General features: G+C 43.2%; 1 protein-coding gene across 1 annotated transcript in view; it reads right to left on the bottom strand.

Moving 5' to 3' along the window:
- LOC308172279 (adhesion G protein-coupled receptor L3) overlaps positions 1–13614 on the bottom strand; it is a gene marked incomplete at its 3' end in the record, with an annotated part of 155338 nt that extends 141724 nt beyond the window's left edge. Inside the window, exon 1 of the mRNA XM_080547182.1 lies at positions 13409–13614. Within this exon, the coding sequence (XP_080403308.1) occupies positions 13409–13599 (191 nt within the window). The 5' untranslated portion in view covers positions 13600–13614. The remainder of the gene's footprint in view (positions 1–13408) is intronic.
- Positions 13615–13899: the final 285 nt, after the last annotated feature.

Genomic DNA, 13899 nt, shown 5'->3' with positions numbered 1-13899 from the left:
GTTGGGCGACGCCACGGTCTGCTGGCAGGGCCATTGATGGAATTAAGTCTCATGAATAAGAATGCAGCGCTGAGGAAGTGAGCGCTCTCCCACTGAGAGATATTGACATGCTCCGAGTCTGAAAATAACCTGCCATAATTAGCTTTCACAAGCTAGTATGGCCAACATCGGAGGCCACTTGAGGCTCGATGCAACCCTTAAGGGGAATGTGAGTGCCCCTGAATATGTGCATGGCTAATGCGGTAAAGCAACTAACGGTATTGGCTAATAATAGATAACGGATATATGGACACACACTGTGTTAGCCTGTGTTCTTTAAATCTGTGTACTGAAATGAAAGTGAATGGCATTTGTTGATATGGTCAGACAGATTGCAAAACTCCACACAGATCTGCTCGACTCACATCATAGAAGAGTTTGCGAGGCATAAATGCGATATGATGAACATCATTTCCAATTACCTCCTCTCTGTGACGAGGGACGCGTGTCTGAAGGTTATCGGCAGGAAGTGAAAAGGTCAGAGATGTTTTTCCACACATCTTATGAATAGGAAATGATCCATACCAAAAAACTGATTCTGTTGACCATGCTGCAGTACAGTATAGCGCCATTATGATATTCAACATTGTTGTTCTGTGTCATATTGTAAGGAACAGACACAGATTGTAATCTCACAAACACACACGAGAAACCAGCTTAAAAGTCTACTTTCCAGTGCAATCTAAATGGAAACACAAATGGAATACTTCCTATTTGAATTTAAATATTTTAGTATAATTAGGCTATTTATATGTTTACAGTTATGGGATACCAATTCATGCAATATTCAACACTGTAGCTGGTCATGATCAAAGTAAATGATGCAATCCTTGTATGAAACATTGATCAGAAGATTGTGTCATCATATTTTTCTCAGTTTAAATATTGATAGTTGACATCCATGCCTTTCATATCAACCATATAGATTGTTACATGAGCCAGAGATCAAATGGCAGGCTAATTGCAGGAATAATAAACCATCAGCATCGGAGTGGTGGCAGTTGGCAAAACAACTATTCAACTAATATCCAGCCCTTTTTGAGATGAACACGAGCTAAACAGCTAAAATAGATTTCTAAATGAACCCATATACAGACCTCAGAGCTTCAAAAGCAATCACAGGCCCCTTCACGGAATCGTCTGGAAAGCGTTACTTGGGGGAAAAACCCATGCTGTTGAAATCGGAGACCCGATAATGGGGTGGATGGGGCGGCCAGAGTGGAATGGACTGAGCAGGTGAGTGGAGTGAGTCAGGGTGAGGGAGGAAAACAGCCTAGTAAAACAGGGTCCCAGGGGGGCCGCTGCGTGCCTGAGAGAGGACAGAGGACCTGTCTCGCTCCCTCCACTCTGTCTCGCCCTCAACTAGGAAGCAGGTGGTCCGGCCGGCGGCCCTCTCTTTTTGCTGCCTGAGTGCCGAGCCCAGAGGATCTGGCTCGCTGCCACCCATTCATGTCCGGCTTAGACGTCGGCCTGCAAGACGTCGGAGTAGAGAGAAAGGCTGTGTGTGTGTGTGTGTGTGTCTGTCTGTGTGTGTGTGTGTGTGTGTATGTGTGTGTGTGTGTGTATGTGTGTGTGTGTGTGTGTGTGTGTGTGTGTGTGTGTGTGTGTGTGTGTGTGTGTGTGTGTGTGTGTGTGTGTGTGTGTGTGTGTGTGTGTGCTTGCCTGTATGGATGAGAGTGAGTGAGTGAGAGAGAGAGAGACAGAAAGACAGAAAGACAGAGAGAGAGAGAGAGAGAGTGAGTGATAGAGAGAGAGACAGAGAGACAGAGAAAGAGAGTGAGTGAGTGATAGAGAGAGAGAGAGACAGAGAGAGAGAGAGAGAGAGAGAGACAGAAAGACAGAGAGAGAGTGAGTGAGTGATAAAGAGAGACAGAAAGACAGAGAGAGAGAGAGAGAGAGAGAGAGAGAGAGAGCTCGGTATGAACGGAGGAAGACAGAAGGAGAAAAGGAACGAAGGGGATGGTGAGAAAGAAAAAAGACAAAGAAGAGACACAGAGGAAGGGGACTTAGGGAGAAGGACGGTTCCTCCATGACACCGAGCTGAGGAGCTCTAGCTGGAAGGCGTCCCAGATGAACAGCTTGAGTCTGGGATGATGAGGGCATCTACAGTGTGGTCGGGGGCCGCGCTCGGGGCTCTGCTCCGACAAGATGAACCCACTCTGCCTGTCTGAGTACACAGTGTGGGCCGAGCCAGAGGACACATGCACGTTCCTATGCGCACGTGCGCACACACACCACACACACAGACAGACAGACAGACGCACAGACACAGACACATAGACAGACACACATACAGACACAGACACAGACATAGACACAGACACACAGACAGACACAAAGACAGACACAGACAGACAGACAGACACAGACACACAGACAGACACAAAGACAGACACAGACACACAGACAGACACACATACAGACACAGACACATACATAGACACAGACACACAGACAGACACAAAGACAGACACAGACAGACAGACAGACACAGACACAGACACACAGACACACAGACACACACACACACACACACACAGACACAGACACACACACACACACACACACACACACACACACAGACACACACAGACAGACAGACAGACACACACACAGACACACAGACACACACACACACACAGACACACACACACACACACACACACACAGACACACACACACACACAGACACACAGACACACACACACACACACACACACACACACACACACACAGACACACACACAGACACACACAAATACACCACTCTCCATGACAAATGCTGCAAATCCACAGCTGTAAAACACTGAGAGAAAAACAAGACAGTTGCCCAATCTACTAGATGGGCTGGCACAACTGAGCCAATCGTACCGTATTCGGCCAAACGAAAGCCCAGCGCTCATGAATGATTCAATATCACTACATCATTTAGAACGGCAGTGAGTGGCAACACAGCAATATACTCCGAAAATACCAAAATGTCCCAACTTTGAGCATGAATTAATGACTTCCCTAACCCCCAAATGAAAACGATGTGTTCCGTTTGTTTGAGGTGAGTAGTGAGCTAATGGACACTCTAGAAAACCCAACAGTGGAGGTGTCCTAGTTCTCCTTCGCAGACTGCAGAAATCTTATTGCAAGACAAAGGAACGGCTGAGTGTGTTAGCCTAGCGACGGGTGAGGTAACTCCCAAGGAAATAAATGAGCGGCCGACCTCTGACCTCTCTCTCCCCCACGTCTAACCGATGTCTCTAAGGATGATGTATAAGAGTGGTACAATATGGTACAAACAAAGAGTAGGCTTTCATTAATTAAGATCATTTCATCTGATGGTAAATCACCCCCAAACTGGTTTAATGAAACGTGGAGTCTTAGCTAGACACCTGGGAACTGATTCATCGAGTCTTTCCGGTGAATTCTTCTCCTGAATTCTTAAACCCTTGCATCAATTTCACTTACAAACCTCTCACTCTCGCGAAGTGATTAGAAAAGGAATTTACATCAGGGGAGAGTTATTTGGGGGGGGGGGGGCAGGGGGGTGCATTATGGGAGTGAAGAAGAAGTCATAGGACTAGTAATCATTAAGAGAGATGTGCCATAAATCAGCATAGCACGAAGATATGTTTTTATCTCCGAGGCGGGAGATGAATAGCCGCACAAAAGTTACAAAAGGTCAGACAAAGTTGGCCGCCCACTCTCCTGCACGACGCTTGACATATCAAAAAATAAATACCTTCGCGTCGCTTTGAATCTGAGAATGTTGTAGACATCAAATGGGAGGCATACTCCCACCTGCCAATTAAAGAGGCGCGGAGCAGGAGGGAAGACGGAATGAAAACAACAGACTGCTTCGGAGCAGAAAAGGCAAACATCAGATGGAGGAGAGCATCTCCCAGTGTGCCCGGCCCTGCTTGAATTAGCTCTTTCTTTACTGTTTCTACTCATCCAAGTGAAACCCACTCCCCGAGCTGACAAATGGACTGAGCTCTCCCTCCTCTCTCCATTTACTTTCATTGCATTACAGCCCATGTTTATCCAGAGTCTGCACTGTTAGCTATTAATCTGACACTGACTACGTTTCCATGCTACACCATATTCCTGTATTCATCGGAATATGCTCAATATTCCGGTTGGGGACGTCAAGAGTCATGGAAACACGTGCAGAACCCGGATTAAGGCAATATTCCCGGATAAGACCCCTGGCATATGCCTGTTTGAACCGGAATCTTGTGAAATGTAAACACCTTAATCGGAAAATGACCCTTTTCGGAATACTCAGCTACGTCTGCGCATGCAACCGCGGGAATATGCCAATTAACCTGTAAACAGAATATTCCAGTTGCTACAGCGCATATAAACACCTTATTCTGAATATTATATTAACCAGAATATTGACCTTAATGGGAATACGGTGTGCATGGAAACGTAGTCACGGTATCACGTCAGATCTGAGTCAACGAATACATTTTGTGAGGATAACAGGTAAAGTTTAGAGGCTAAAACATCTCAAAATGCTTCCCTTTTTCTTGCTCAACTTGTGGGGGGCATCACAAAAACTCTCACTTGCTCCAAAATGGCCTCTGTTACATGGATTCAAACCACTGGGCTGCTGGGGTTCTATGTGCTTCTCTTCTTCTCTCTTATCCCATGAGAGATATCAATCCGCTCCGCATGGGGAAACCTCCAAAAACATTTTCCACTGCCAGTTTAAGGCCTTTTTCCTTAATCACCGCTGAGTCTCATCTGGTCTGAGACCCGGGCTGCCCCGTAGGCTGAGGGGTTAGGCTGCCAGGCTGAAATTTACTGCATCTAATTGGCCAAATGGAAATGCAGCAGGTTCGTATCAAGCTGGGGTAAAGGGGGTGGGAGGCAGGCATGGCTGCAAAAACCAGAAGGGATAATGAATGTCTGTATGTATGACGTCATCCAACGGAGAGAAGAAACTCAAATAACTCCAAAATGTTCTCACTTTTGGAAAAAAGACAGTATGGAAAAGATGGAGGGCAAATGCGCCAGGTGGGAATAGGGTTTAAATTCCTAAAGTAATCATATAACCTGGACGTTTAGTGTAGTCCAAGAGGGGAGGTTTCTGTCAGAGCCTGTTCTCTTTTAAGGATGTAGCTACACAAATACAAATACGTTATTCGGGAAAGCACAAACAATGTGATGGAAACATACAGATTCTACCCGAAGTTGACACTCCCTCCCATTGCCTCAGGTTTGACGACCAAACCACCCTCAAGACCACCAGGACCAAGCTCCGGACCTGGGGTGATGGGGCCTGTTCAGCCGCAGCCCCGTCCCTCTGGAACGCCCTCCCCAACCACATCAGACAGGCCAACACCCTGCCAATTTAAACAGGCCCTCAAAACCCACCTCTTCAAGCTCGCCGTCTCGCCGTAATATTAATAATTTATTTTTTAATAATAAAAATGTATTGATCTTCTCAGTTTGTAAAGCGTCTTTGAGTGTCTAGAAAAGCGCTATATAAGTCTAATGTATTATTATTATTATTATTATTATTATTATTATTACTATGTGCATGGAGGCACACCTCCTTTGAAGGAGACAGCCACCAGACAGAACGGTACTAGCAGTAACAACCAGGTCATTATGCAAGCCAAGCATCAGGGAGGACACTGCATTTTAGAAAGTGCTTTTTCCGGTCCGAAACAGCATTCTGCATTCATAAATAAAATATGTATTTCAAGGGCCCTCATTCCCATAGTCACATAAATATAGTCATTACAACTGTTAGGAAGCTCTTAGAAAGCCTGAATGTTACATACTGGACCTTGAATAGTTGTGCATAATTTGTTTGCCTTTTGATGAAAACCCCCTCCTCTTTTTTTGTTTTGCATTAGCTGGTATACACCATTTGAAAGTACTGTATGAGGTAGAGTTCTGGCAAAAAGCCACCAGACTTCTAAAGATGTGATTTCAGAGACATCAAATGCATCTTATGTGACAGTATCCTGCTTTAGCTCGATGAACTGCAATAACCCCACCCGTTTTCATTCCTGTATATATATACCACCAAAACTCATCAAAGAGCTGAACTGTAAATTGTAGTTCCGCAAACTTTTATGAGCCAAAGACATGAGAGAGGTGTGACTAAGCATATTCAGATGTAGGGAATATGCAAATGGATACTGGGCTAGTAGCAGGGTCGTTTGTGCCCAGTTGAATTCTCTGCTTCATATTTTGGGGAACCTAGAACCCATTGTCTGGGGAACCTAGAACCCATTGTCTGGGGAACCTATGGACACCCACCCTCTGCCTTTATTTGTGGATATTCCATCTTGCTTGGGATAACAAGGATATGGTGTAAGTAAGCAGTGCTCACAGCATGTTCTGCTCTCTCTATGCACAGCACATGGAGCATCATGTCCAACAAACATCAACAAATGTAACTTGAGAAAAAGAGAATGCCAAAAGAACAAACAAGAGGAATGGCAAAAAAAACAATGGGAAAAACAAAGAAATGTTTTCATTCATTTATTTGCCACTCGGTTGGACATTTTGGCAGAGAGGAATGGAGTGAAAGTGAAAGTCTGCATAGCCTGTCTGTGAAATGTCTGCTTGTGACCAAGCCTCCCAGTTGAGTTGGAACTGAAAGGATTCTTCTGCTAATGTTGATGATGAAAACTCAACCAGATGTCAATATCAACAGTGAGGGAGCAGGATTCTTGGTAAAATCCACTCGTAGACCATTCACAAGTAACTCATTATTAACACATTATTATTCAATCTAACATTTTTAAGGTTCTTCCGACTGTCCCTCCTTGATTGTCCCTCCTCTTCATCGCAACTAGTAGTTTCTCTACTGTCAATAAACACATTTAAAAAGTAATTCCTTCGCCTAGCATTGATTGCCAATGGCCCCTTGTCCTAGCATAGATGTGTTTTTCTTATGATGACTGACGATTCACTTACTTAGACAAATGTACTTGTATGTTGTAAGTCGCTTTGGATAAAGGTGTCTGCTGAATGTCTAAAATGTAAATGTAAATGTAATCGAAAACATATCGAACTGATCTGATGTGAGCTGCTACCGGGAGCCAGTGAAGGGTGCCGAGGTATTTTAGGTATTTCCCCTCGGCAAAACAACCACCAGGGGCATCATTGAGCAACTACTAATATAACATATTGAACTGACCCTTTCATTGTGACTAAAATAACAGGTGTTTACCCCCCTCCATCCCACAGTCCTCCATCAAGAGATAATTATGCTCGTGGATCAAAACAAAGGTTGCCAGTATGAGCTCAAGTGTGTAGACTTGGCCTACATTGTAGACTAGTGCTTCTTTAATGTGTGTGGATTTTATTTGACAGTATCATTTAAAAGCAGCCCACCACAGTGGTTTAACTGTGGAAAAACAGACATCAGGCACACAGCTACAGTAGTTAATCTAGCATTGAATAGCTTCATGTTGCAAGCTATCGGCTTCTAGCACTATTTTCACTATTCTAGTGATATGTGTTTGATGGTGATGGATTGTATGGTAGGTATTGTATATAATTCCCCTGAAATTGTTCATTCATAAAGTTAATTTCTGGATGTTGAAATTGTCAAAGAACAAACATAATGTCGTCTGTGGTTGTGTGGCTTGATGATCAAACAAGTTGCACCAAATGACTTGTAAACCGTTTCCAATATTTATGAATGCTGAATATTTTAGATTAGTTAGCAAATATCTTTGAATATAGTTACTCATAGTTTACTAAGCATCTAAAAATGTGTCTACCTTTTGCAATAATTATTTGTAAATACTGTGTTAATTATTTCTTAATGGTTAATAAATGTTTATATTACAAAATAACATTATTAAAGTGTTACCCGATTCTTCCCTCTGTCGTACCCTTACCTCCCTCTTTCCCTATGTCGTTGACATTGTGACATGTTTTAATTTTTGGAGGGGGGATGAATATTTCTTTCATAGATTCTGGCCAACATGTGACAAAGTAGATGATGTTGTCAGCTGTCCCATGTTTAACATGTATGGCCAATTTGTAAAAATAATTATTTTTATATATATATATATATATAAAACTATATAAATATATAGTGCATACACCAACAACACTATGCGTGTTCTACTGTAGTAGATATCCTTCTGAATGACGAGAACAAGACTCGTACAATTAAAGCACACAGGGGTTACTTTTGGCAAATGTGTCCAGTAATCTTTACACATTTGAGAGTGTTTGTGTGTCACCTGGGGAACAGACACCAGAATGCACCAGTCTGATAAGAGAAACAAGCCTGTGTTGAAACAAAATCAGTAGAACACATCCAATGAAGACCTGAAAGGCTCTTAGACAGAGACCGCGAGAAAGAACATGAACATGTTCTGAGGAAAATGAAGAAAAAAACGGTACGAGAAGAGAGGTGGTTCTCCTTTTTGACCCTTCTCTCCTTTGGAGATCATACACAAGCATGACACAATGCTATCAGCCATCCCTTAAGGTAGCCAGCGAGGTCTACAGAGATGCAGGGTGATATATGGCTTTGATATCGCCATTCATTACAGGGCCAAGATGAGCCAATAGATTCTTGTTATAGATTCTGCAGAGAGACTTCACAAGGCCAACATGTATGCTGGAGACCTCATAGATGGTGACGCCATTTGATGATTGGATGAAAGCAGACGACAGTAATAGTGAAATGCTTTATTCAAATTATTCCTGGTCTCAACCCAGCACCACCTACAGGTGGACATAGTCAACTGCAAATATGAATGATCTAGGAATCCAATTAGCATACATAAATGATAGTGAAGCTCTTTGTACTGATTTTTCAGTCATCATATTTTGGACAGCATTTGAGCCATAGACGACTTCCATAAATGAGTCCTGTGCCTTGCATCAGTTTTCCTATTGCACCAAGTAGGTGTATGAGTGTATGAAAACATCCAAGCATCAACACAATGCTTTTCATCTGGCTACTCTGTGGTGCATCCATGATGATCTCTGCAGCTTTCCAATACAGTGGCTGATCGCCCGTAAAAAATGGGCGGAACATGGTGTTTGATAGCGAGATGAAATTCAAATGAAATTCAGAGTGGACAGAATGCATGTCGCATGACTTCTTTATAAGATGAACTGAATCCCATCCCATGAAGGGTATCCACAAGGAATTGTGACCGATACAATTGATGTGCCTGCACTGCAAGGCCAACTTGTAAGGGAGGCTACAACGGCACGTGGTCGAACTGCTTGGACAATTGCCTGTCCAGTTGCTGAAACCATTCGGCTTGTCTCCCTACCCACGAAAAGATAACTTAACAATGTCCGTAGTAGAGTGTCAGGAACAAACGAAAGGGCAGAATGAAGCTCAAGCGACTTTGCACTTGGATACTGATTCGTAAGGGACAAGAACATTGGACTTTATCACTTTAAATCAATCGCGCCGCTGCTCCAATCATCACTTGTTTCTGTGATTCTTCGTCCTTAGCTTGGCCGTTGAAATAAGATCTCAGTATCTGTGATGACCTTTCCCTCGTTGTCACTATGTCTTGAAGGTCTTCCCCTTCAGCAAAATGTACACTGTCCCCGTACTTTTCTTTTAGTTTCGTCTTGAGGTAGGCCTTTCCATATGGTTCGGGAACCCAGAAATTCCTTAATTTTATCTCGTAAATGTGTAACTGTTAACTGTTCCTCGTCATTATTCTCAAGGTAAGAGCAAACCTTCATGAATGCCTGCTCCTGATCTTCGTTTTTGGGCCGGTCAGACTTCTGCGCTTTGCCTCTGGGACTTTCTGGAACTGTAGTGGTACGTGATGCCCATTACGGACATTAACAACTGCATGTGTAAATGGTAAATACAGTCCGCAGTATGCAGATCACAGCAATAATATTCATCCTGCCTTTCACATTGAAGGCCCGTTCATCTGAACGATTGTCACAACACTCAAGAATGGACTTCACGGACGTATCGGTCTTTACGTAACTAGAGTCTGCACTTCCATGTGTAATGACTAGATGGTATATATTACATATGAATTAACTTAGTTAACTTGAAACGGGTGACCCTTTCAGAGGGTTTTAATAGAGTCACACAAAATATTGGATTTCAGAATTATGTAATTGTATCTCTGCAATTTGGACACGTCCGATGGATTTCTAGGCCCCAAGAACATAGGGTTAGACACTTAGGGCATTTTAAGGACATTTTGGCCATCTTGGACCCCATCTTGAAAAGTACACCTTTCTAGTGGTCAGACTTTGGTAGACTTTTAGTATGTTATTAAGGACACCTATTACAAAAAAAAAAGTTGAGTTTGTTCCAATTTTTTTAGGGTACGGTCTTTTTTTGGGCATATATGCAGCCGTCTAACATGTCTTTGAGCAGCTGTGATTTTCCTGTGAGTCGTAATGGCCGCCGCATGGGCAGGGCAATCAGTAATGACTTGAAACCATTCATCCTGCCAGGGCAAGGTAGGAGACAGCCTTCATTTTGAGATGCATTACAGCACTCACCGGCACGGGGGTGTGCTATCATTCAGACAGGCGCTATTAGACCTCACTTAAAACACTGTAATGGAACCAAACACCTTGCAGGACGGCCGTACATACACCTAACAATCCAAGTAAGCAACCTCCCTTGGCAAGGGGAGGAATTACAATTCCATTCCGTGTTCGAATATCAATAGGGTTTCTTTAATGTCAAGAGTGGAGAAAGATGTTACAGCAGGCTAAATGTGTATTGACAGATAGCAGGCTGGTGACATGGATGGGTATTATCTTGTGATGGATGCCAGCCTGTGGCTTGCAGTCTGAGCTCACAGCATGGTCCGTCCTTTAACAGAATGTGAATGATAACCAGACCATGCCAGTCACAATGATTTAACCAGTGCCAGCAAGAGAGACAGGTGGCCCATGGGCTGGAAAAAATGAGGAACAATCCCAAAAGAGGAACATTCCATGAAGGGAGGGGGGGGGGGGTGATATCAAATATCCAGCAGAGGTGTGCCACTGCTCCTTGTCTGTGAGCCAATGCTAATGCTCATTCTGTTTGGAGGACACAGGATCAGAATCAAGCAGCCAGTATCGGAGAGGAAAATATGAAACTATATCATTTTAGAAATACAATGTAGGAATACTGTAGATCTGAAGAGACAAACAAATAACATTTCTACAACATTGACAAGTCAACAGATTGGCAGCTATTTTCGTATTCTTTAAGACCTGAGCTTAATCCAAACACTATGCTAATAAGTTATGTAATACCCTGCTAATCTGACCAAAAATGTAATCTGAAAATAAATAAATAAAAAGAACCAAAGTACAAAATGGAATTGCTCAGAAGCATGACAGCATCAGTGCGTGTGAGCAGTCCATTCTTCCAGATGTATTTTTGTCTTATTATCCTGTCAAGGACGTCAGACCAATCCGACAAACCGAGCCATTTTTCTGTCTCACTTTTCATCTCGCGTTGACTTCTGCATTATCCTTCATCTTTGAAGAGTTGTTGTTTTTCTTTTCTCTCGTTTTTTTTGCCCCGTTTTGTTTTTTTTCTTCTAATGAGCTTAGCGACCAGGTTCATAGCAACAGCTGTGGCAGCTTGGTGCAGTCGAGGGCGGTGTTTGTCACACTTTCTAACCCGACGCTCAGCCTTCTTCACACGTTGATGTGTAAGCAGTGTCGCTTACAGCTACAGATATATCACAGGGCATCGCCATCAGTGATTTTGCGATTTACCTTAATGAGTTGCCCCCACTAGTATTGTGATGCTAGGGAGAGAAGTGTTGTTCACTAGTGTTGTGTTGTTTGTTGATGTTCTTGTTCTTGTTCTCTGGTTCGATTCATTCTGGCAGGGATTACTGTTACGAGTGGGCGGCAGGGAGGATGAGGGAACTACAGGGCGGATCAATTATTTGACAATGTTTAGACCAACCCTATTTATTCCCCACCGCTGCCTACTGAATCTCATCTTTGTCGTACCACACGCAAAGTGGGAAGGGTAGTTAGATAAAGTGCAGAAAGTCATTAGTATTCTCAGACAGGTAGGACATGGAACACTGGTCTGGAAAGAACAGGCGAATGTCGATACTGAATCGCAATTGAGATAAAGTTTACATTTGTGGAGTGCTTCCTGGAACCTGTTCAAGACTACATGAACGTGACAACAAGCTACAAACAGTGCGTCATTTCTAAAGCGGAATAATGCCTCAAATGAATCTTGCTGTGTAGCTATGGAAAGACGATATCTCAGTATATTATTTTTTGTCGTTCCTTTGTAATTATTGTTATTCTAAGTATCATTAACAAGGACACATATTATATGTATACTGTTCTTAAATGCAGCTCATCTAGACAAATGTATACTTGCACAAATGTAAACTATGCTGCTACGTGTATTGGTGTAATGCAAATGATCAGAATGTGTACATTCTCTTAAATCATTGTCAAAGTGCTGTATACTCGCTGTCTGCACTGACAAATAGCGTTCCATTTCCTGTTCTCTCCACAAGGCATCCATAACTCTGCAGAAAGAGCTTAGATCTGACAGTGCTCACTGAGGGAATATTTATTTAGACGAATAAGAGATAATGTATTCAAATCATTTAAAATGAACATTGATTTCCGTCATAGCAAATTTATGGTGAGTATGAATTTATAGCTGGGATCTCAGGATTTTGTTTATTTATGTTTATCCAGAGTATGTTCCGGACTGATTGGAATTCTTGACCGAATCTATTAAAAACATAGAGACCGTTTCATGTCAGAGAGCAATCCAAAAGAGTGTTTTGTATTAGATTTTCTCAAACACGCGGGACCATTAAATAAGACTATCTCTTCATTCTGCTCTCTAAACAAGACGCAATACTCAAAAAACATTCCACTCATGAAATTCCCTTGGAATAAGACAAAAATACTGTATGTTTTTAACTTCTGAGTATGCGTCCATGGCTATGAATGCCTTTCATCACATTTCAGAGAAATGGACATCGATAAAACCAAGACGCCTGTAAGTGTAAGTGGGGGTCGCCTACAAGACAAACACTGGAGCAAAGTTGCAACGGTATTGAATTGAAGCAGCAGTTATCAATTGAAAACTTGCCCATTCTTCTCAATGAGAACATTTTCTTTCTGAACACACAGTTATTCAGAAAACAGACTTGAATACCACCAAACCCAACAACAACAAAATGGTCGCCACGTTGTGTGTCTGTCTGTAGTTTAAAGTATGTTAGAATGTCTGTATGCTGAACGACACAGAAAAGCAACTCAATATTACAATCAATTCATTATCTTCATCTTCACCACCATCATCATCATCATCAACAACAACAGGACTCTAACCGTAGAGAGAGAGAGAGACCAGGTCAGGAATCTAGCATTAGAAGTAGCATAGCATCCTCACCTCTGGGACATGATCTTGTAGGCGTCGGGCAGGTAGCAGCGCGTGTTCTCCATCTGGGCCGGGTCGGCGTCGCAGATCTTGTCGTCTGTTCGCCCATAGTTGGCGCTCTCGATCATGATGACGTCCGTGCCCGGGCAGCGCAGCTCGATCGGGTAGCTCTCACACGACAGTTCCCTCCTCACCACCGCCATGGGGATGGGTGCTCGACTGAAGGCTACAAACACACAGAGAGAAACGGTAAACGGACTGCACTTATATAGCGCCTTTATCCAAAGCGTTTTACAACGGCCTCTCGTTCACCCATTCACACACACATTCACACACCAATGGCGGCAAGCTACCATGCAAGGCGCCGGCCCGCTCACTGGGAGCTATTTGGGGTTCATTGTCCAAGGACACTTCGACATGTGGCCAGCCGGGGCTCGAACCGCCGATCTGCTGACCTTGTGGTCATTAGATGGCGGCTCTACCTCCTGCGCCACAGCCGCCCC

The sequence above is a fragment of the Nansenia antarctica genome (assembly GCF_963989245.1).
Source record: "Nansenia antarctica genome assembly, chromosome: 17".
In the NCBI taxonomy this organism is placed as follows: domain Eukaryota; kingdom Metazoa; phylum Chordata; class Actinopteri; order Argentiniformes; family Microstomatidae; genus Nansenia; species Nansenia antarctica.
The sequence above is the reverse complement of the archived record's forward strand: the minus strand, read 5'-3'. Positions and strand labels throughout refer to the sequence as shown.